This window comes from Lolium rigidum, chromosome 1 (genome assembly GCF_022539505.1).
Source record: "Lolium rigidum isolate FL_2022 chromosome 1, APGP_CSIRO_Lrig_0.1, whole genome shotgun sequence".
NCBI classification, from domain to species: domain Eukaryota; kingdom Viridiplantae; phylum Streptophyta; class Magnoliopsida; order Poales; family Poaceae; genus Lolium; species Lolium rigidum.
Window position 1 is genome coordinate 21,998,906 of NC_061508.1, and position 25,117 is coordinate 22,024,022.

The 25,117-nt window shown below is 44.5% G+C and overlaps 2 protein-coding genes across 2 annotated transcripts; both read right to left on the reverse strand.

The window, feature by feature from the left end:
• Positions 1 to 3,337: 3,337 nt before the first annotated feature.
• LOC124669189 (peroxidase 2-like) lies at positions 3,338 to 4,315 on the reverse strand. Its single transcript, XM_047205864.1, has one exon. The coding sequence runs from the start codon at positions 4,313 to 4,315 to the stop codon at positions 3,338 to 3,340; it is 978 nt and encodes a 325-aa protein (XP_047061820.1).
• A 5,869-nt stretch (positions 4,316 to 10,184) lies between these two features.
• Positions 10,185 to 12,930, reverse strand: LOC124669201 (AP2-like ethylene-responsive transcription factor At1g16060). The gene is made up of 5 exons (XM_047205871.1): positions 12,896 to 12,930; positions 12,147 to 12,229; positions 11,917 to 12,014; positions 11,648 to 11,721; positions 10,185 to 10,857 (listed from the first exon to the last, which is right to left on the reverse strand). Exons 1-5 carry the CDS (start codon positions 12,928 to 12,930, stop codon positions 10,185 to 10,187), a joined length of 963 nt encoding a protein of 320 aa, XP_047061827.1.
• Positions 12,931 to 25,117: the final 12,187 nt, after the last annotated feature.

A 25,117-nucleotide genomic window follows, 5' to 3' on the forward strand; every position in this document is an offset into this window, starting at 1 on the left:
TGTGATGAGATATCTGAAAAACACTCGACAATCGACATGTATCGAAATAACTGCACAAAGATATTGTGTCTATGTCGAAGATGCAAACGAGGGAAATTGCTCGACCCCTATTCGGGAAAATTGGAGGGGCACCTGCTCATGAGTGCTTTCATGAAGGGCCACACTTAGTGGATGAGTGATGAAAATGATAATGCAGAGGTCAAAGGGGCAGCGGTATCAGCTGGAAATGGGGAAGAAAGGCATCATGACATTGACGATGACGAAGAGGTTGCTGCACATGATGATGTAGATCAGTATGATGGTGAACAAAATGTAGAAGACTCGTGCACGGAGGTGCCGCTAACTTTAGTCTTCCGGGACCCTCATGTTTAAGAATTGTTTCTAAAAAATACAACTGGCGGCCGCGGAGCTAATGTTGGACGGAAATCAAAGCTGGAGAAACTGGAGAGAGATTCAAATACTCCATTGTACGACACATGTTGCGGGTTGGAGGAGTCCCACTTGAGAGTAGCTCCCGATGTTCTCTAGATGAAGGCAAAATACGGATGGACTGACACAATCATCGACAACATGTTGAAATACTGGAAAGATCATCTTCCCGTCGGGAACATGTGTCCTAGTAGTCTACACGAAGCTAAGAGAATCACGTGCCCTCTCAATGTACCGCACAAAAATACCACGCTTGCATCAACGACTACATCATGTCTTTTAACGAGCATACGGAAAAGACTAGATGTCATGAGTGCGATGTTGATCGACACAAGCATGCCGTCAACCCCATATCATCGTCAAGATCATCTTCAACTTTCCTATCCTTCTTTCTCCTTTTCTTATCTAGTACCTTTTGAGGGGTAGTCATTGCACTCTTGTCTTCTTTATTAGCATTCCTGTTTTTTTACCATCGGTACTCTTATTTCAACACTTCCACCCTTGCCTAAGTTAGCATGAGAGGTTTTAGTGTTCATGATCATTCGCATCCTCTAGACCCAAGTCCATGTCATCCTTCTCCTTAGTTTGGATTCCACCAGCTCCTCTACCTCGTCCTTTACCCGATCTCCCACTTCGGTCATTACCATGTCCACCGCTACCTTGGCTTGGTGCTGGTTAGAAAGGCCAAAGAAGTCATTCCCCCATCCACAATCCTTAACGGCATGAACACCATCTCCACATTCTTCCAAAACATGGCCAACAAGGACACAAAAGTAAAAGAAATCTAGAAGTTTCTCATATAACCCTGGGTATCTTTTCTTCTCCTTCAAGATCAAAGGCACAAACAAAACTAGTGGTTTATTTATATCGACAAAAACAAGGGCCCTACGATACTTAGCCGTGTTAATTCTCCCCTAGTTTATTTTCACGTTAAACAGAGAACATCCAACCTTTCTAGACACCTTCTCTGCTAACTCCATTTTCCCCATTAGACCATCAGGTAATCCCTGTGTACGATCCCATAAAGGAATTTATCCAATTTGTACTCCTACACATTGGTGAATCCATTTATACTCCTCTAACAACACGGGTACATTGCGCAAAAGTTAGGGCCCTCCTTTAATCACCCTATTCCAATCTCCGAGGCACTAAAATTGAACTAGGAAAAAATTAGCTCCCATACCTTTGAATGTCATATCCTTCACAGACGACCGAGCGGTTCCTCATCGGTTTGAACAAAGATGTGTGACTAAATGGCTTTGGTGTGGACCTTAAGATTCCAACCATCTCACGTCCTTAATCAGACCATCAAGATCTCTGGAGAAGTTGAGATCGTCTTCTTCTTCCCCGTGCAAACAGTCCCTCAAACTTGTCGTCGACTTCTTTACCATCTTCAACATTGCTCGACGATGGAGTGGCTTCTGATGCCTTTTTTGACATGGGATCCTCCATGCAAGCGACCACAGGGGTGCGCGTCACAATGCGGAGAGAACTATCAAACAGGTTGTCAAACCGGAACATCAGCACGTCAATCACCGGAGATTTCGGGACTCGGGTGGCTCACCGCCAGAGGATATAGAAACCCTATAAAAACGACTAGGGGAATATATAGCAAGCCCCGTGTCATAAATACAAACCTTATTGATGTAAATACGAGTCTTATTGATGTTCCGTTGCACGCAAGACCAAATTCTGAACAGTTGTTAGTTTAATTTCTCCATATTTTGCATTGGTTGAACAATATGGTTTATCACTCGGTTAATATATTTAAAACTGATATTATTCTTATGAACATGGTCTATTATCAATGCTTTCGGGATGTGTGTACTATATTTTTTTAAATTTACATTCCGAGTCAGTGATATAGAAAGAAGCTAGACGTGGGCTCTCCCCTACATGGAGTTTTGGAGTTGGCGCTACCTATTAAACAAACCAGCATGGTCTTATTCTATTCGTTAATGATATATCTTTGTATGCGTGACGAAGACGATAAGATGAGCATCCCAATAACCATCTAAACGAAACAACGTATGAATACGTAAGCTAGTCAGTGGTATACATAGAAGCACTGGCAACCAAGAGAAACAAGTATGTTACTGGTTTTCGAGAATAAAGAGCGACAAACCATTTGTGCTACAATGTCACTACTTTGCCATAGAATCATGATGCGAGGAAATAGTCCGTTAACATTATTTTGCGCGTGTGCGGTACGCATCGAGGACACCACCCAACGATGTATCAGTGTCGGGTTTTTCTTTGCCTGTCACTCGTACGGGTTACCAGTGGAGGACATTTGGTTTTATGTCACGGGTGTTGTGCGGCTATAAGTCTTTTCCGATAGTGATACATGATGCATCCGCAGTTGATGTGGCGGGCGAAATGAATTCGCCGCCCGAGAGCTCACGAAGAGTTGGAGAAAGGAGCAGCGGAGGGCGGGTGATCTTTTCCGCGGCACACGGAGCGATTGGGGACGGCAGGGATCTACAGCGGAAGGTGGCAGTGGCCGGTGGCAGTGGGGGAGAAGGGAAGACGCACGCTTGGAAGGAGCTAAAATTTCAGTGACCCCAATACTTCCACGATCAGAGGTGCTGGATTTGGGGCGACTGAAAACTGCACATATGGCACGTCGTGTGTCAAAAATCAGGAAATCGAAAATTGACGATTATTTTCTAGGTCGGGCCGATATGGGGATCTCCTAGAGTTCTGCGAGGCCAGAACCACGATGGAAAACCCCAAATGGAGCATGAAAAATAACTATTTTCAGTATAAATGAACAACAATGGCACCAATAAGCTGCCAAAGAATTTGAGTTGCTGAAGCAACAAATTACATGCGTGAAATCACATGGGAGTCACAAGCAGGTGTAGGAATAATAAAGAGCACAAAAATTGGATGCTATGATAATTTATTAGTGGCGGTTGATGACCCTGCAGTTCCTCCTAATTTCACCTTGAAATCCGTTCTTGACTCCGATAGCACCCATCTTGACCATCACCTTCTTGAACTTGTCCTCCCACAGTCCGCGGATGTTGGCATTGTCAAGCACCATCTGGGTGGTCGCGGGTGTGGTAAGAAGGGCGGCGTCCGATGTGAACAAAACCTTGTGTGCGAGGACATTCTTGTAGAACTGGTTGTCGAGCGCGTTGGGAGTTACCACGTCCTGGTGCACTGTGGGGTCATTGGCCGGTGTAGGGTTGGCAGGGCATTGCCTCCTCAGGATGCCAGCGAGGGCGGCGTTGATGTCGGAGGGGACAGCGAGGCGGTCCGAGACGAAGGATGAACAATGTGAGATCCCAATGGTGTGGGCGCCGGAAAGAATCACCATGTCCTCTGTGTCGAGCCCTTTAGCAGCGAAGCTGGCGATAAGCTGAGTGATGTTGAAGAATGGAGGCGGCAGATTGGAGAGGGCCTCGGTGGAGTTGGAAATGCGCCCATCCAGACGGCCTGCCGGCATGTTGATCTTCACCGTCATCCTGCTGAGGAAGTAGGCTGCGTCACGGCTGGCGAAGGCAACGATGTCAGCGCAGGATACCACGCCCGGGCAGGCCTTTTCCACGGCCTCCTTGGCCGCGTCAATGGCCTCGAACCCGCGGAGGCTGGGGAAGTTGGGAGGGCTCAGCTTCTCCGGCTGCGGGTTGGCTGGTGTTGGGTCTAGGAGGACGGATGCATCACATCCCTCGACGAAGCAGTCGTGGAAGAACATGCGGATCAGCCCGGCGCCGATGCCGGCGTTCTTGTAGACGAACTTCTTTACCTCGTCCCTCACGATGGCCTCCACGCGGGGGCACGACTTCTTGTAGTATCCCACCTCCAGGCCATGGCACGCCGACGACAAGAGTAATGCGCATGTCACCGCAATAGAAAGCTTAAGCGAAGCTGAAGCCATTGTCTTCTTCAGCTCTTAACAACAAGACTGTGTGGGCTAAAGAGCTATAATGAAACGATGAGAAGTGATGGAATGTTGCTCCTAAGGAAGGGCTATTTATACATACATGGATGCATCGAGATATAACTTGATAAGATTACTAATAGTACTTGAAAGTTCTAAGTAGTTGGCTTCATCATCATAGGAGTCGCCATGATCTCGTAATAATTGATCAGCATCTCAGTGATCTAGCTGTTATGGAACATGGGGGCTGCTGGAGCTTAATTATTGTGTTATATATCTTTGTCATTCACTGAATTCTTCCTTTTCCCTCTACTGCAGAAACTTTCCTTGCATGGATTATTGTGAACGAAAGTGTAGTTTCCTGATTAGGTATGAGATAAGCTTGTTGCAGGTTCGTTGCCAGAGAGGTCTGAATTTAGGTACATTTGGAGAACTTTGACCAACATTGGTAGGTAATAGTAAGCAATACGTATATGTCAGTTGGAGGTCGTTACAGCACCAAGTGGAATTAAGATACGAGCAAGTCGTGGGAATGTTTATGCTCTGTGGGTAGCTTATGCGTGACAGTTCAGAACACTAATTTAATAAACATGGCAGTCGGCTGTCTCTTGCGTCTTGCATGCGCATATGTTTTTTGGCTTCCAGCTCTTTTTAAACCAGGTGGTTGCCTAATCAAGCTCCTGAGTTGCTCCTGGAGTACGCGTCCACCGTCCAGCACATGTTGAGTCGGTTGCATGGGAATGCAATGTGGAACCTTATAAAGAATACTTCAACAACTGCCAATGCATGTGAGTTTTGCCGCTGACTTTTGCATACCCAACTCACATACAGGCTACAACCTCGTTGTCAAATTGTAAGCGAACTGTGTCTTTCATTGTTCATCAATCTGGTTATTTATGTATCTGTTGGTATCAGCTACAAAGAATGGACGCATGCATAAGGGATATGTACTAGAAACACTATTAACAGCCTATCAAATCTAATTCTAACACTCCCCTTTGCATAAAGCTGCTTCTTGTATGTCTTGTAAATTTTGAAAATTTCATGTCTGGTCTTGATGATCTATGAAGTTGATAAGAGGTCCTCCAAAAACAATGTGAAGAAAATACGAGGAGAATATTGGTCGATATATTGTTAGAACTTGTTCAAAACATAGTGCAAAAAATAACAAGAAACAATATCACATATAATGGTCAGTGTCTCTAAGGTAAATTTTCTTGAAAAAAGTAAAAAGGATAGAACACTAAGTGTACAAGATTATATATTAATATGTCCTATAAAACCCCGGCGAGGAAAACACGAGTTATGACATATATTCTTCAGTAGATATTGCCTCATTAAAACCTTGATGAGAACCGTGAGAGAAAACTCAAAAATGAAAAAAAGTGTAATATAATATTCGAATATGTTGTAATACATGAAGGTAGCCCCTCAGCTCTCTGCAAATCTTGAAGCCACCGCTTACCAAGTCCACGAATACATTTCTCAAATGTAGAAGAGCTCCTAATGACTTCGCTAATAAATCAGTGAGATTGCCATATGGTTTGACTTCAAAAATGCTTATCTCCCCGTTCCATGTAATTCATGAGGAGACGTCACCCAGCAGCACCTTTTAGTTTCTTAGAATAGTGCCACCAGCAAACACGAGACGAACCGCCCGCTCGGGTCGTTCCCCTCCAGGGCGACTCGGGCGCAACCCTAACCCCCACCGCTGCCGCCTTCCCCTCCCCCCTCCTCCTCCTCGTCGTCCCCGGAGGCCGCCGCCGGCGAAGCCTGGCGCGGCCGGTGATGGGGGCGACGGGGATCCTCGCGTGGTCCCTTGGTGCGGCGGATGGAGGCTCGCCTCCGCACTGGGGGGATGGCCCCGGCAGTTGGAGGATGATGGCGGCGCGGCCCTCTCGCCGGGCGGGCAGTGATGGCGGCGGAGTGGCCTCGGCTGGTGGCGTGGCCTCTCCTCACTTCCTCGTCGTGGCCTCGTCGGGCGGGCGATGATGGGGGCGGCGGCGCGGCCCCGGAACCGGCGACACGGTCCTCCCCTTCCATCCTTGCCTCGGCATCGCCGGGCAGGCGGTGATGGGGACGGATCTCGTACTGCCCATCCTCAAGGTCTGGGACCACGGCACCAAGGGCGGCAGCCCTGGATGGCGGGGACGACGTCGACCTGGTGGCAGGTGGTGGGTGCTAGCGCGTAGAAGCTTCCTTGTGACGGTACAGCACACGTCCGTTGAGAACCCCAAGAGGAAGGTATGCTGAGCACATCAGCAAGTTTTCCCTCAGTACGAAACCAAGGTTTATCGAACCAGTAGGAGATGAAGGCCATGTGAAGGTTGTTGGTGGAGGAGTATAGTGCGGCGCAACACCAGTGATTCCGGCGCCAACGTGGAACCTGCACAACACAATCAAAATACCTTGCCCCAACTTAACAGTGAGGTTGTCAATCTCACCGGCTTGCTGAAAACAAAGGATTAAACGTATAGTGTGGAGAATGATGTTTGTTTGCGAAGAACAACAAAGAACAGAGATTGCATTAGATTGTATTTCAGATGTAAAAGAATGGACCGGGGTCCACAGTTCACTAGTGGTGTCTCTCCAATAAGATAAATAGCATGTTGGGTGAACAAATTACAGGTGGGCAATTGACAAATAAAGATTCATATACATATCATGATGATCACTATGAGATTTAATCAGGGCATTACGACAAAGAACATAGACCACCATCCAGCATGCATCTATGCCTAAAAAGTCCACCTTCGGGTTAGCATCCGCACCCCTCCAGTATTAAGTTGCAAACAACAGACAATTACATTAAGTATGGTACGTAATGTAATCAACACAAATATCCTTAGACAAAGCATTGATGTTTTATCCCTAGTGGCAACAGCACATCCACAACCTTAGAACTTTCTGTCACTGTCCCAGATTCAATGGAGGCATGAACCCACTATCGAGCATAAATACTCCCTCTTGGAGTTACAAGTATCAACTTGGCCAAAGCCTCTACTAGCAACGGAGAGCATGCAAGAAAACACATATATGATAGATCAATAATCAACTTGACATAGTATTCCATATTCATCGGATCCCACCAAACACAACATGTAGTATTACAAATAGATGATCCTGATCATGATAGGCAGCTCACAAGATCTAAACATGATAGCACAAGAGGTGAAGACAACCATCTAGCTACTGCTATGGACCCATAGTCCAAGGATGAACTACTCACGCATCAGTCCGGAGGCGGGCATGGTGATGTAGAGCCCTCCGGTGATGATTCCCCTCTCCGGCAGGGTGCCGAAGGCGATCTCCTGAATCCCCCGAGATGGGATTGGCGGTGGCGGCGTCTCTGGAACTTTTTCCGTATCGTGGCTCTCGGTACTAGGGTTTTCGCGACGGAGAGTTTAAGTAGGCGGAAGGGCAGAGTCGGAGGAGGCACGGGGGCCCCACACCATAGGGGGGTGCGGGACCCATGCTGGCCGCGCCGCCCTATGGTTAGGGCGCCTCGTGGCCCCACTTCGTATCCTCTTCGGTCTTCTGGAAGCTCCGTGGAAAAATAAGACCGTGGGCTTTTGTTTCGTCCAATTCCGAGAATATTTCCTGTGTAGGATTTCTGAAACCAAAAACAGCAGAAAACAGGAACTAGCGCTTCGGCATCTTGTTAATAGGTTAGTGCCGGAAAATGCATCAAAACATCATAAAGTGTGAACAAAACATGTAGGTATTGTCATAAAACTAGCATGAAACATAAGAAATTATAGATACGTTGGAGACGTATCAGCGGGCGTCTGGTGCCGCTGTCTGTGGCACCGCGGTGGTGGTCTTCTCTCTCACCGGAGGAGATCACCTAGTTGTGTGGCTAGCCTTGGCGGATCTCATGATCCGTCGCCTAGCTCCCGATGGCGAGGCGCAGCTACCGGTGAAAGCCGGCCTGGACTTCGGTCATGGCGGATGATGGCAGCGTGTTTCGTCGTTACCTTGTTGAAGGCATTGTCTCTGCAGTCTGCGTTCTTCGCCTGGGCTGCTCTAGGGGAAACCCTAGACTCGGGTCTCCCGGACCAGACGATGGCGGCGTGCAATGCCGCTCTCCCTGTTGGGGGCATCATTTTTGGAGCAGACAACGGATGGCGGTGGTGCTGAGGTGGAGCGGTGTGCTTTTGCTGAGTCGGCGTTGTCGTGTCGCCGCGGCATGGTGCAGCGGTGTCTCGGGACGGATGCAGTGTGATGAACTCGCGCAGGATGGTGGAGTCGTCTGGCGCCGTGGTGGCATCGATGGCAGGCCTGGCATGGTCAATGCGATGATCTCTCTTGAAGATGGAGTCGAGGAAGACGGTGGTAGCAACTTCTATGGTGTGTGCGTTGGCGTATGCTGAGAGTCTGCTTGACTGGATGTGCTTCTCATATGCTATTGGGCGGCTTGGGAAGGCATTTGGTTTTTGGCTGATGTGAGTTGGTGAATTGTCACCCCCTTCACCCCTTTGTAGGTTTAGCGAGCTGGCTTCGAGTTTGATCTTTTGTATTGCTCTTGTAAGGTGTTGTGAATAATCTAATAAAAAATCCGTGTACATCCCTTGGATGCAGAAGCTGGGACGATATTTCCCCCATTTCGAAAAAAAAATGTAATTCATGAGGAGAACATAATTTATGAGCAATATGCTCACTGATATTTCTCTTTATGTAACCTATTTTGCCTCTGAGCAACACAAGCAACATTATCGGCTTACATAATGGTTGTTGATTCGATAAAGCATTTTTCACATAATATTTTTGTATGGTTTATCATTCTACAAAGCAACACACCTTGACGTGAAGACTCGTATAATGTGATCATATCCGAATGATTTGGTGGATGTAGCCATTTGCCACTATAGGTTTGACTAGAATACTTTCATGAGATGGTTGTCCCACGCCGTAGGAACATGAAACTGGTTTTGCGATTTAGGGTGTGTTTGCTTTAGCTTTTTCAACCAGCTTTCCGACAAAAAAAAAGTTAAACACTAACCAAATGAATTTTTTTATCACCGCAGATTTTCGAACGAGGCTGATTCTTGTTGTACAATTTTGGCAATTGCCCAGACACTCTGTCCCCGAAACATGTCTTAACTATATGGTGAAGGTGGAAGTTCTGGTGGCTAGCTTTTTTTTTTAAATTCTGTACACACATAGCGCCGGCGAACATGGCATGTGCCAGGGGTAAACCTCACTATTGCTGACGTCTTTGGCATGTGCCGGGGGTAACAAATACCGCTGGCAAATATGGGAAGGCGCTGGGGATAACGACACGTTACCGCCTGCGAAATGGAAGGTGCCAGTGGTAAGGCCTTACCACCGGCGAGGTGATCGCCGGTGAACAGCAATGCGCCGGCGGTAGGCCAATCGAGTGTGCCAGCGGTAAGGTAATTTCTAGTAGTGAGGTATATTTGAACACTAAGTTTAGACAAAGTTAAGACACGTATTATGGACGGAGTATGTCTTTTTACAGAAGATCGGCAATACAGATCACAGTATAGCTCTTCGAGACACCTAGTCCTGAACTGCAAAGAGATTTTGTTGTTGTTGAGAAAAGACTGCAAAGAGATAGCTTAGCTTTGATTAGCTACCAAATCACACCTCATGACGACTGAATCAAATCCACACACAGCACAGGTCAAACAAACCCAACCACACGGTCCACACGTACGTCTTCTCCTACCTCTAGATCTCCGACAGTCCAACTAGCCACGTCATTACGTGGCTTGCATCCAAAGCACGAGTCATGGCCACGGCTATGTCCAGGAACTCGCCCGTCCCCTTCGCAAGTTCCTAGCTATAGCCACCTCCTTATTGCGCAGGCGATCGAGCTTAATTTGATGATTGGACCACGACTTCACAAGCAGTCCCACAGCGACTCCTCGATCCGCGCGAAGCTGTCGTCGAGCTCGTACATGGAGCACGAGAACGCGGCGTCCTCGCCGCCGCCGCCGTACAGCACATCCCCGAGTTCGCCCTCCGGCGCCGGTACCACCGCCCGATCAGTGTTGACGACTGCAACCGGTTGATGCTGCTGGGCGACGAGCTCCTGGAACATGGACGACCGCAGCAGCAGGCTGAGCGCCGTGGTGTTCGGCGAAGGCGACGGGGACGGGGACGGCGACGGGCCGCCGAACGCCATCGAGCCCACGTCGCCGAGCAGAGACAACGAGTTCCGCGCTGGCGGGATGAGGCGGAGACCGTCGACCCTCGGCGTTATCAGCGTCGAGGTGGGGGACGACGAGGTGGCCGGAGCGCCGATACCGTTCGTGGAATCTGCGGCCGCGGCGCCTGGCTTGAGCCAGCGGATGTAGGTGCTGAGGTCGAAGTTGGTGACGGCGTTGATGCCGCGGTACTCGATGGCGGCGATGTCGTAGGCGCGGGCGGCCTCCTCCTGGGTGCTGTAGGTGCCGAGGTAGAGGTACTTGTTGCCGAACACCCTGCCGATCCGAGCCTCCCATCGCCCGTTGTGGTGGTGCCGCGCCACTCCTCTGTACTTGGAAACTCCGCGGGAGAAGCCGTTGCTCTTCCTGCATGTTCCGCACCGGATTAGAATGCTGGGCATTGCTTTTCTACTCATTCAAATTTTGAAATATTTTCCTATTTTTTTTCTAAAATAAAAAATGTTTTTATCAAAACATTTTCTTTAGTGATTTTTGTGAAGAGAGAAGTGATGTTCCTTAATTTCCAAATTATGTGACTATGAAGAAAAAAAATACTATATATAACATGATCTACACGGCTTCTATTCATTCATATCTAGTTCTTCCTCTATTCAACAGAACGTGACTTCTTGGATCCTGTTGGTGTCTCCGTGATGCAACTTAATAAGCCCAATTTTGCTTGTGAAAGGCATCAACCTTAATAACATTTGACAAATCCAAAGAACAAATTTTCTACTAATAGTCAAATTAAAGATAACAAAATTATTGATCCCAGGATCTCATCTATTTTCATATAGAGGTAGTGATTCATGAAGAAAGATACAGTATTAAGAGCTCATTTATCGATCAAATATCATCGAAATTCGAGAGTTTAGTCATTTTTCGGTAAGTTATCTCAAGAATTACATTATTGTACATGCAAATTCAAATAATTTTTCACAGAATCCAAAATAAAATAAAACCACACGAGTTTTTCTACTATGCACAGTAACATAAGTCCGAGTACTAGATTTTGTACAAGACCTCTAATATCGCTGGTACCACCCTAAACTCCGATCCGGCAACAAGAAATTTAGATATTTATTTGTAGATTTTTGGTTAGAGTATATTTCAAAACATTTGTTTACATAAATACGAGTATGCACATACTACTCACCTTCTTATTGATGCTAGATACTCTTCCCTCGACACGCTCAGCATAACCTTGAGCTCTTGCTCATAGTCAATAACCTGTCAGCATGCACGCAAAAATAACATGTCAATACAACCATGTTACCATGAAACATATCATGGAGCTTAGTATAGAGTAGGATATCAGATCAGATCATTTTTTGCATATAGAGATAAATAAATGATACCCTAAAAAAATTCTATAGAGAGAAATGATAAGAATTTTTTTAAAAAGCACATATTATGCGTACATACCGGGAAGTTGGTGTAGGTGGTAGGTCCCCAGTACTTGAGCGCCGCTAGATCGTATGCCCTGGCCGCCGCCTCTTCCTCATTGTACGCCCCAAGATAAACTGCTCGACGACGTACATATACGAGATATATAAGATGAACTCATACATAAATATGTACCTAGCTATATACTCCGTATGGCTTTAATATGTACGTATTTGTATGGGTACCATCTATACGCAGTACGTACGTACCTTGCTTTCCTTTCTTCTTCTGCGTTGGGTTCCACGTCCCTTTGTCCCACAAGTGCGCCTCGAACCTGCCCGTCCAACGATGCCTGCGCGTATGTATACAGTTTGTATTTCAGTAGGTTGTGTATATTGCTACCTAATTCAAAGCTAGGCAGGCTGTTTTTGCAAGCAAATTTGGTGCACATGAGCACCAGTGCTCCTGGTTTTTAAAAAAATTAAAAACTGTATATCTATGTTTTAAAAAATCATCACATTTATTCCGTGAATACATACATATGTCATGAATACTCGTGCAAAATTTTGTTAGAGATTGCATTGTATTTTGAGCTACAGGAAAAAAACAAATTTGTTGCTACGTATAGTGGCATATATTTGGCAGAAATTTGTCTTTTTTGTATAGCTCAAAATACAACATATTTTTCTACAAAATTCACACAGTATCTTCGAAATGTTTATATGTATGTGAGTACTTAATATCAATTTTTTTGGAATTCGAAAAATATGATTTTTAGAAAACAGGAGCACTGGTGCTCATGTGCCAAAGACACTTTCCGGCTGTTTTTTCTGTAGATTATAGGTACAATATATATCTTATTCGACAACTTTTATCTAGGTTTTGTGTTAGTTTTACACAAAAGCTTACATTTCCAAATATTTATAAATCGGAAAGAGTATGTTTTTTGACAACACGGTGCAGAAAGCTTCACAGAATCTATATACACGTACGTAGCCAGGATTGCGTACCTGCTTACACCTCTGAACCTGGAGCTCCTCTTGGCGGCCGCATTGTTGGCGCCACCCACCACCGACTTGTCGCCGCCCTCCTTACCGTTGCCGCTAACCGTCACCCCTGACGCCGGCGGCGGCTCTCTCTTCCGCCTCTTCATGCTCTTGATCACCACACCGTCAGCGCCCATCACCGGCGCCGCAGCCTCACGGTACCGCACCCCTCCTGCTACCACTCCGGCGACGTTGATCAGCTCGTCTTTCACCAAGCCGCAATAGGCTTCGTCCATGGCGTTGGCCATTGGCATGGGGTCGTAGTTGCGGAAAAGGGGAGGTATGTCCGGCGCGCGCGAGAGAGTTTATATGAGCGTTGATTGGCGGTGTCCATCCTTGTTTCCATCTATGGGGGTTTGAGAAGGACATGAGGGCGTCGATGTTCCCGGTGCCAAGGGCTTTGTCTCTTGTGCTGGATGGCTTTGACAGCTTTAATTTGGGTCTGGGCATGCATTGGTGGGTTAACGTATACAGCTAGGAGGCCATATGTGGCTTGCTCTTACTGGCCCGAGAATTTAAATTTGTACTCCACCTAGCTAGTACTCTCTCTATTGCTACTCCGTACGTAACCTCTAGATATGCTTGAACTACCATTATGTCTTTACAATTATTTTGATTATATACTGGGAAATACCTGTTTTTGTGCGTAAATATCTTTCGATAAATACTTTCACAATTTTTCTCGTTATACATCCCTTTAGATAGTACTGGTGGTCACCGTATTTCGGGGTTTTCTAAACGTCTAACGAAATAACTTCTTTTCCTTAGATAGCTCTTGTTAGGACTATGCTCTTGATCCCAAAGAAGAAGAAAGTTATATCTATTTCACGCATTTGATGATATCACCATCATTTGAGGAATGTGGTTACTTATGTTGTTTATTGTGTGTTGATTCTTGAATTCTTGGATATTATCACATGTTGTACCGGAAAGTATCATTGCTCCTGAGCACCAGTGCTCTCGTCGTTCTAATAAATTTAAAATCATGGTTTACAAGTTTTAAAAAAATCTGAAAATAATTCTGCTCATAGTTAGTGTTTTATCCCACAAGCATGTAAAATCGTGACTTGAAATTCTTTGTATTGTGGGCTACACAAAAATGACAAATCTGATAAAATTTGGGGATTTGAAACATACTTCTACAGATCTACATTTTTGTTATTTTTCTACAGCTCAGAATACAAAGTATTTGGAATTGATATTTTACACGTTTGTGGGATAATTCATGAACTACATCCGAATATTTTTTTTCAATTTTTTTAAGACTCACTGATATGGTTTTGAATTTTTTGAACTAACCAGGAGCACGAAATCTGCGTCCATGTTGTACTAGCAATGTTGTTGTAGTCATCCCTAAATGTAAGGTCATATATATCAACACACTTCATATTTCAAATAATGTTGTTGTAATCATCCCCAAAAATAAGGTCATGTCAACATATGATCATATATGTAGGACACATGTTCCTTCACACTATTTTTTGTTTATAATAATTCATTTCCTGATTTAATTATGGTGATGGTTCATTCTTGGGACCTGGTTGTTTGAGTTTTTTTAGCTTTCCAATGAAAAAAGCCAGCAAATCAAAACAAACTACTAGCTTTACATGTTGGCTTTGCCAAAGCCAAAGCACCTAATAGGCAAATATATGGAGGCACTTTTAAGGTGCTTTTCACGGCTTCCCCCTTACCAACAAAACTGTTATTTGCAACTGACTATTTTGTTTGTATTATTTACGGGATATTTCCACTCCACTCTCCTAGACCGAATCGTTTCTTCCCCAAAGAGAACACATCGCACATAGGTAAATGGAACACAAAGCACACGCCACCACCCCAACACTCCACCGGTGACCTCCCTCGTTACCCCGTCATCCTCCCTCCGTCTCCGACGGACTCCTACCATCCTTGTCCCATTCACGTCGCTCTCGCCCTCCTAGACTGCCCATGTCCTGTCCGGCAGACATACTCCTCGGTCGAGCCCGTCCCACCCGGAAGACCTCCTCGCCCAACCTCGTCCCCACCGGCCTACCTCCTCCTCATCCAACCTCTTCCCTGACTGACCTACTCTCAACGCTCCTCTTTTGAATCCCACCGTCACAGATCGACGGGTGACCCGATTCACGATGCCAACCTCTCGGTCGACCCCGTCTGTTCTAGCGCTGCCATTCGTGGTCCTCGCATCTTCTGTCGTCTGTGATGCCCTCCATTTTAGCTGCTTTGTCTCCGGTATTGCTCCATCTGTGGTCCTACCCTATTGTGCTCCTCCCTCACATGTGCTTACTTTTCTTTGGCTCATGGGTAGTTATCATGTATTTCAAATTCGATGCTACACTATCTAGCACATTTGATGGTATATGTGAAGTTGTTGCACATTGACACCGAAATTGAAAATGCATGTTATATTTCATTTATGTAATATGTTGGTTTTGTCTCATTGACTAATAGGAAATATGTAAGGCAAATTGATGTGTATATTCATGTGTATAAATTAGAAAAAAGTATGTTCTCATGATTTTGAGGGTATATTAGACAATTCCACAGTTTACGGCCAAACAACTAGCCAAATCATCAAATAGTAAAACGCGAAATACTTTTTTTTTCACTACACAACTTTGATCCCTACACAACAGCTTTCCTTGCACAACCAGCCACATCCCAAACAAATAGGCTCTTGATATGTCTAACCAGTGGTAAAAAATACATATGATAACTAGACCATATTTAGATGATTTAGGTATATATTTTTATGATAAATATGTCATTACAACATTTTTCTACTAAATTTAATAGTTTAATTTCGTTTAGTGCAATTATGCTGTAGTAGGATTGATAATTTATATTATTTTACATGTAATAGTTTGTGTGCAACTAGAACTGAACCAGCTATTTCCGTACGATCAGTTTTCCCTAAAATACATATCTAGAGTCCCCTCGCTTTGCTACAATTAGCTATAAGTAATGGAGCATACTGACAAAATATAGAACTTCATGCAACATGTCAAGTTGGTAATTGCTAGCTGTGAAAGATAGGGACTATTACCCTATCACGGAAATACCATCCTTTTCAGCACAAATGATAAGACCAAGGAGGTTAAATACTCCTAATTAATTTGCATTCGTCTTAGTAGTTAAATGTTGTGATCCTCTGTTATTTAATATGCATCTCTCTAGGAACTTCACGAGCATTTTCCTGGCGCTTTCAGCGACCGTATGCGCTCATAGGTGTGTTCGTTCTGCGGAAGCTGTGTGCTGCCTGCCTGGCTCCTCCTCTAGTTTTGTTTTTTATGACCACAAGTGGGAACGATACTTGTAACATTCTGAAATGAGAGGTGGTCATTTTAAAAATCTGACACACATACCTATCAGTTGGGATTTCACATTTTGCTAGGAGAATGACAATGTATATATGATCTCAATTAACATGCTACCAAAGAAATTTCTGTAAGTAAATATACATATGTAACTTCGTTCCCAGTTGTCCCAGAAATAAATGAAATTCAATCAATCAAAAATGTCAAAGAAATAATTGTGTTGTCAGTTTTTCACAGGGCGACTGAGATAGGTAGTCAAATATTCCAAAATCGTGGTTTCATACTGAAACTTAACCTTGGCTGGCTCTGATATTCCTTTGAAAACGATTATTTTTGTTGACACGGTTTTACGACTATATTGCCCTGATTGGTTGTACATATATTTGTGCCAGATATTCTTTGGAGAAACTCAAATATTTCACCTTCCGCTGACTCGCCATTTCTCCAACACCCATCCATCATCCATGCATGACAACGGACAGGTCAAACAACGTGGCCTGCGGAAATCATTTCTCTCACACACCCTGTCAATATTACAGAAGATGACAGTTCTATTTCCAACGATTAATTCGGTTTGGCAGGCGCCGAATTGAGAACCTTGGAAAATGACGGAAACCTTCTTCACCATATGGTTCCGTTAGAGAGACAAATTAGGGAGAGAATATACTGCCAAGAAAAATGTAGAGAATATTTTCTAAGATCAAGCGTACTATGCGTTATGGAATGTAGGCAAACTTCAAAGTACTTCGAGCTGGATGAAAGGTGTAATCTATCTGGTAGTGAGCACCTAGCTGGTGACACAATATTAGTCTGGTGATTCGTATTCCCTTAATCAGAAAAAAAAAAGGAGGACAGTGCTGCGGTTGTTGTAATGTACTGTCCTTCTGTGATTCGCTGTGAAACAAAGCCTCAAGTTGCGGCCGGATATTGTAAGTTGATCGAATTCGGCAAAATGAATTCTATTACATCAGAAAATGATGATACAGGAGGATGCCGGCACAACGAACAAAAAGAGAACAGATACGAGGTTGTTTAGAAGAGCGGTAATTTTTGGCAATTAAGCCGAATCTGAAATTAGATATCAGAAATTTACTTAGAAATTACCCCTCTTCCAAACAGAGTACAAGTGATATCCAAATATCATTATAGTGCCGATGGGCCATAAAAGTGATGTATTCTGAAGAGGATGCATAGATTTATTCATAGATCTTTTTTGTCGGGGCTCACCAACTGGGGTTTTAGTAAATACAAACTGGATGTCTTTGTTAAGCAGTATATATGCAAGACTAGCAGCAGACTGGCATTTAGTAGCCTGGGACTTCTGAAGCGAAGTGTTCAGCTTGGTTTGCAGCTGCATGCAGGAGGATGGTCGGCAGGCAAAGAAAAAACTGCCACACCGGCAGGCTAGATTTTTAATTAACATTTTTGCTGATGTGACGTAGTATATAATTTGGAAGAAGATAAGTATGCCTGACTTAAGGAATAGAAGATTACTGGGTAAAACCACACTAAGCAATAGAATTAACAAAGTACTCCCTCCAACTACCCTCGTTAGGGTTTCCTACTCGGCGGCGATTTCATTGCTCATCGCGAGTTTCTTGTCTCCGACTCCGATCGGATCTCTTCTACCACGATATATCTACGCCCATCGTTGGTGAGCAATACCATGAAGCCCACACCCCATACATGTGCATGATGTCGGTAGCAGGGGAGCTCTAACCCTAAGGGAGCGAAAACCATGGATGTGAACACCCTTCTCCGTGATCTGCGGATAGGGGAGGAGGATTTCGATGATCTGATCACTGGGGAGGAAATGAGTATAGATGAGGATCCAGATCTACTCGCGGTTGCGTGAGTTCTCACGGACAAACCTTCAGTGCGGCTGCTTTCGATGATACGATGCAGTTTGCCTGGAGCCTGGCTAAAAAGGTTAATTTCAGCGATGTGGGCAACAATACCTTCATCCTCCAATTCAGCTGCTTGGGAGATTGGAAGAAGGTAGTGGAAGAGGGGCCCTGGCCCTTCCACAACTAAGGTTTAGTGATCAAACCCTACGATGGATATTCAAAACCATCGTCCCTGATACTTGATAGGCTGCCTATATGGGTGCAAATCCATGACATCACAGAAGCCTATCTGAAGCAGAAGGAAGTAATCAAGAATATGTCTTAACGCATTGGAAAATCTGTTAAAGTTTATACGGATGGTGCAACAGGAGGTAATTTCATTCGGGTCAGGGTTGAACTAGATGTTAACAAGCCTTTGGCGTGATTTACGTCAGTAATCTGTAAAAGGCGAGAGGGAAGTGTTTTTTATAAAATTCGAGAAAGTCCCGAAATTTGAAGTGTGTGGCATTATGGGCCATGAATATCTAGAGTGTGAACTGTAGGGTTCGTTGCATGGAAAACAAAAAAATTCTACCGCAAAGACGAATAAATCCAATATCCAATCTACGGAAAAGCCAATATCTAATCTATGAGATCGGAGCAACGAGATAGCTAAGAAACTAACCCTCGTAGATCCAAAGCCTTAACGAGATCAGATCACGTGGTTGATGTAGATGATGACCCACAAGTATAGGGGGTGTATCGTAGTACTTTCGATAAATAAGAGTGTCGAACCCAACGAGGAGCAGAAGGTGTTGACAAGCAGTTTCGATGAAGGATTCACTATAAATGCTCACAGACAAGTTTTCAGGGGGTTTTGATATAACAGATAAATAAAGTACAAGTAAGTAAAATGCGAGAGTAATAATTGCAGCGAGTGGCCCAATCCTTTTTTGCACAAAGGACAAGCCGGTTTGTTTACTTATAAAGACCAAACGTTCTTGAGGACACACGGGAATTTAGTCTAGTGCTTTCGCTTCATATAGTTGATTAATCTTCATTGTTTTGATAAGTGTTGTGTGGGTGAACCTATGCTAATGCACCGCCCTTCCTAGGACTAATACATACTTGTGATTAAACTCCTTGCAAGCATCCGCAAATACAAGAAAGTAATTAAGATAAATCTAACCACAGCCTTAAACTCTGAGATCCTGCTATCCCTCCTGCATCGATATACCAACGGGGGTTCAGGTTGCTATCACTCCGGCAACCCCACAATTAGCAACCGAATACAAGATGTATTCCCCTAGGCCCATAAAGGTGAAGTATCATGTAGTCGACGTTCACATGACACCACTAGAAGAATAACACCACAACTTAAATATCAAACCATTAAATATTACTCAACATAGTTCACTACTAACATTTAGACTTCACCCATGTCCTCAAGAACTAAACGAACTACTCACGAGACATCACATGGAACATGATCAGAGGTGATATAATGATGAATAACAATCTGAACATAAACCTTGATCCAATGGTTTCACTCAATAGCATCAATAACAAGGAGTAATCAACACCGGGAGAGTTTCCCCTATGAATTAACCAACATTCAACCCAAGATGTTACAGCGGAGACGAGGTGCAGCGGTGGAGATGGCGGTGTCGATGGTGGAGATGATGATGATGATGATGATGATCCCAATGAAGTCCAGCTTGATGACGGTGACGATGGCGACGATTTCCCCCTCCGGGAGGGAATTTCCCCGGCGGATTCCTGCCGGCCGGAGAGCTCTTTTCTCTCTGGTGTTTTTCCGCCCCGCAGAGGCGGCTGTGTCCCTTCTCGATTATCCCCAGTACCTTAGGTTTTCGGGTAGATGAAGTACGCGAAAGAGAGACGGCCGAGGGGGGTCGTGGGCCCCCTCCCCACATGGCGGCGCGGCCAGGGCAGGACCCGCGCCGGCCTATGGGGGGCCCATAGCGGCCCTCCTCGGCCTCCCCTTTTGGTTGGCTCCGTCATCTGGGAAAATAAGAACTTCGGTGTATTTTCCGTCAATTGTTGATCTTCAGAAATATGGTATCCTGACGGTGCTTTTTCCAGCAGAATTCTGACTCCGGTGAATAAATCTCCAATAATCATGAAACATGCAAAATAAGTGAAATAACATAAGTATCATCTCTAAATATGAAGTATATCAATGAGTAACAGTAAATTATGATATAAAATAGTGATGCAAAATGGATGTATCAACTCCCCCCAAGCTTAGACCTCGCTTGTCCCCAAGCGAAACTGAAACTCAGTAAACAAGACCACATGTTTATGAAGTGAAGAGTCGATAAATAAAATACGAACAAGAAGAATCACATTTATTAATTCACACAAGACATTCTAGTAAACATCTTCCTCATATAACTCAACTTGAAATAAGTAAAGAGAAATCACAAATAAAGGTGCATAGGAAATCATAATTGGTTATGGCAAACTTTGTTCTTGGTCAAAGAACTATTAACAGATTGTACTTATCTTCCAAGCAAGGCCTTTATATTAGAACTTATATGGCAGAGCTTACATCCTTAATCATAACAATCTCCTCATAATCATTGATAGCCTTCAAAGTCATATTCATTCAGATAAAATTTGTACTAAACAAGGAAGAATAAAATGCATGATTAAATAGATCATAATATAAATGGTTGGATCACAACAACTCAATTGCTAGCTTGAGATAGAGGGAAATAGGTTTACTGACTCAACATAAAAGTAAAAGATAGGCCCTTCGCAGAGGGAAGCGAGGATTAAATCATGTGCTAGAGCTTTTCAAGTTTTGAAATCATATAAAGAGCATAAAAGTAAGATTTTAAGAGGTGTTTGTTGTTGTCAACGAATGGTAGTGGGCACTCTAACCCCCTTGCCAAACAGACCTTCCAAGAGCGGCTCCCATGAAGGACGTTATCTCTACCAGCAAGGTAGATCATCCCTCTTCTCTTTTGTTTACACTTGTATCTTAGTTTTATTTATGGATGACACTCCCCCCAACCTTTGCTTTCACAAGCCATGGCTAACCGAATCCTCGGGTGCCTTCCAACATTTCACATACTATGGAGGAGTGTCTATTGCAAAATTAAGTTGCTTACTGATAAATCAGGGCAAAACATGTGAAGAGAATTATTAATGAAAGTTATTAATTGGGGTTGGGAACCCCGTTGCCAGCTCTTTTTGCAAAATTATTGGATAAGCGGATGTGCCGCTAGTCCATTGGTGAAAATCCGCCCAAGAAGATTGAAAGATAAAACACCACATACTTCCTCATGAGCTATAAAACATTGACACAATTAAGGAGTAACATAGTTTGAATCGTTTAAAGGTAGCACATGAAGTATTTACTTGGAGTGGCGCAAAATACCACATAGTAGGTAGTTATGGTGGACACAAATGACATGGGTTTGGTTTAAGGTTTTGGATGCACGAGAAGCATTCCCTCTCAGTACAGGTCTTTGGCTAGCAAGGTTGGGTAGCAAGCATAAGAGTTGAGGGAAACAAACAAATATATATGTGATAGAAACAATCATGTATCTTCCTTGTAAACACAAGCAATTTTAACTTCAGAATACTAAGCTCATTAGCTAACAAGAAAGAAAGATAATGAAATAATATATCTACATGTATTTCCTCTTTTCTATTTAAACTCAAAGTGTTGTTGCTATTGACCAATGCTAAGTTTGCCAAAACCAAATAGATTTACTTGATGCTCCCAAAGTGATATCAATATTAATGACAAGAGTAATCATATAACAGAATTTGCAAACTAAAATAAGGTGTGCAAAAAGTAAATGATAAGACTTCTCATTAATATTCCATAACGATAACTCACACCAAGGGATACATAGATGGCCAACTAAGAGAGAGATACTTCCACGCTGCAAACCATCTTATATAATAGGGATTTCTATTTTCGTGCCCTCAGGTCCTTAGATGTACTCAGTTTTCCCCAGCTCCTTAGTTTTTCCTCAGTTTTACCCAAACGTTTGTCTGAAACCCGCAGAAGCAGCTCAGACGGCAGGATTCCTGTTTAGTTGACCGTTCTGTCACGTGTGGGGCCGCGTCGTGTGGGCCCACGTCGCGTGGGGCTGGTAGAAAGGGACCGCGTGGGACAGGACGAGAAGCGTTTGGTTGCACGTGAGCGGAGAGCTGGGTTCCGTCTCTCTCGGCCCAAAATTGGCATTATTAAGTGCACCTTTTTCCCCTCTTTCTCTCTCGTCCTTTTCACCAAATTAGTATAAAATCTAGAGAAGCTTGCATTTCTGACTTTCTTCAATTATTTGTGCCTTTTGGCCCTCGTTGTTTGCCCAATATGGCAGCAAATCTAGTACTCCCTCCGGTCCATATGTATGTAGTTAAATCTAGAAGCAAATCTCCGAGGATAATGTACGATAAATTCACGAGTCATAGTAAATCAAGAAAACTAAGTACGGCCAACAAAATATAGTAGACTAGGGATAGATAATCCCTAGATAATATGGATAGATAATAGGCTGCATACACAGCAGCCAACATAGTAACGAGGTTCTTCACAAGCACCATCATACTAACATAACAACAAGGGATCCCTAGCTAACAACAAAGGGATCCCAACAACAAACTAGGAGGCAGCAGCAGCAGCACACGTCCAGGACTCCGCCTACCCCATCTGGCTCTGCCTCCACTTGTTGCTCTTGCTCCCCTTGGGAGCCTTGGGCTTGAGCGGAGGCATTCGCCCGGCGGAGATCTCCACCCGCTGCAAGTGATACGTCTCCAACGTATCGATAATTTCTTATGTTCCATGCTACTTTATTGATGATACCTACATGTTTCATGCACATTATATGTCATATTTGTGCATTTTCTGGAACTAACCTATTAACAAGATGCCGAAGAGCCGATTCTTTGTTTTCTCGCTGTTTTTGGTTTCAGAAATCCTAGTAAGGAAATATTCTCGGAATTGGACGAAATCTTCGCCCAGGGTCCTATTTTTGCACGAAGCTTCCAGAAGACCGAAGAGGGAAGGAAGTGGGGCCACGAGGCGCCGACACCATAGGCCGGCGCGGCCCAGGCCCTGGCCGCGCCGACCTAGGGTGTGGGGCCCTCGTGTGGCCCCCTGCGTTGCCCTTCCGCCTACTTAAAGCCCCCGTCGCGAAACCCCCAGTACCGAGAGCCACGATACGGAAAACCTTCCAGAGACGCCGCCGCCGCGAATCCCATCTCGGGGGATTCAGGAGATCGCCTCCGGCACCCTGCCGGAGAGGGGATTCATCTCCCGGAGGACTCTTCATCGCCATGATCGCCTCCGGAGTGATGAGTGAGTAGTTCACCCCTGGACTATGGGTCCATAGCAGTAGCTAGATGGTCGTCTTCTCCTTGTTGTGCTTCATTGTTGGATCTTGTGAGCTACCTAACATGATCAAGATCATCTATCTGTAATACTATATGTTGTGTTTGTCGGGATCCGATGGATAGAGAATACTATGTTATGGTGATTATCAATCTATTGTTTATGTGTTGTTTATGATCTTGCATGCTCTCCGTTATTAGTAGAGGCTCTGGCCAAGTTTTTGCTCTTAACTCCAAGAGGGGGTATTTATGCTCGATAGTGGGTTCATGCCTTCATTGACACCTGGGATCGTGACGGTAGGTTCTAAGGTTGTGATGTGCTTGTTGCCACTAGGGATAAAACATTGATGCTATGTCTAAGGATGTAGTTGTCGATTACATTACGCACCATACTTAATGCAATTGTCCGTTGCTTAGCAACTTAATACTGAATGGGGTTCGGATGATAACCTCGAAGGTGGACTTTTTAGGCATAGATGCAGTTGGATGGCGGTCTATGTACTTTGTCGTAATGCCCAATTAAATCTCACTATATTTATCATATCATGTACATGCATTGTTATGCCCTTCTCTATTTGTCAATTGCCCGATTGTAATTTGTTCACCCAACATGCTTTTATCTTATGGGAGAGACACCTCTAGTGAACTGTGGACCCCGGTCCTATTCTTTACATAACATACAATCTATCGCAATTGTGTTTTACTTGTTTTCTTTGCAAACATCTTCCACTCGATACGTTTAATCCTTTGTTACAGCAAGCCGGTGAGATTGACAACCTCATCTGTTTCGTTGGGGCAAAGTACTTTGGTTGTGTTGTGCGGGTTCCACGTTGGCGCCGGAATCCCTGGTGTTGCGCCGCATCACATTTCGCGACCATCAACCTTCAACGTGCTTCTTGGCTCCTCCTGGTTCGATTAAACCTTGGTTTCTTTCTGAGGGAAAACTTGCCACTGTGCGCATCATACCTTCCTCTTGGGGTTCCCAACGGACGTGTACATTTACGCGCATCAGCAAGCTGCGGAGGTGCATGCCGAGTGCCCTGTGCTTGGCGCGGAAGGAGTGGACGTTCACCGTCGTGCCGATGTTGGGGAAGGTGTTGCTGATGTTCTCAGCATGCGTGACGAGGCAGTTGAAGTCCGTGGCGCCGAGTCTCCTGGTGCAGAAGGGGCACCTGTAGACCTCCTTGGCGAAGCGAGGAGATGTCTTGGCCGACCTGCGGCCTCCGCAACACACGACGAGTCTTGACGTCCTCCTCCTCTTCGTCGCTCGCCGACGTCGGCTGCCGGACATCTGATCCATATCAAACAGAAACTAGTGAATGAGTTGCAACGATGACTAACGTACATGATAACAAAGTTAAGAAAAACAGAGTCAGCCTCGGTTAGAGTGGACATGATTATATATCTACGGGGAAAGTGTTAGCGAACTAAAGCTCACGCACAACAGATTTGTACACGGCAATGGTTCGCTGAACCCTCCCTGTAAAAATTTGTGCCCAACCATTCATCATAGGCAAAGAAACAGATTCTAGATCTGAACTAGATCTGAACTTGAACACATTCGAGATTATTTGCAAAATTAAACGGTTGATATCTTTTGATTAGTGCATAAAATAACTGATTGAGATCCCATGATTACTTGCATAAATTAAGCTGATTGAGATCCAATATAACTTGCATAAAT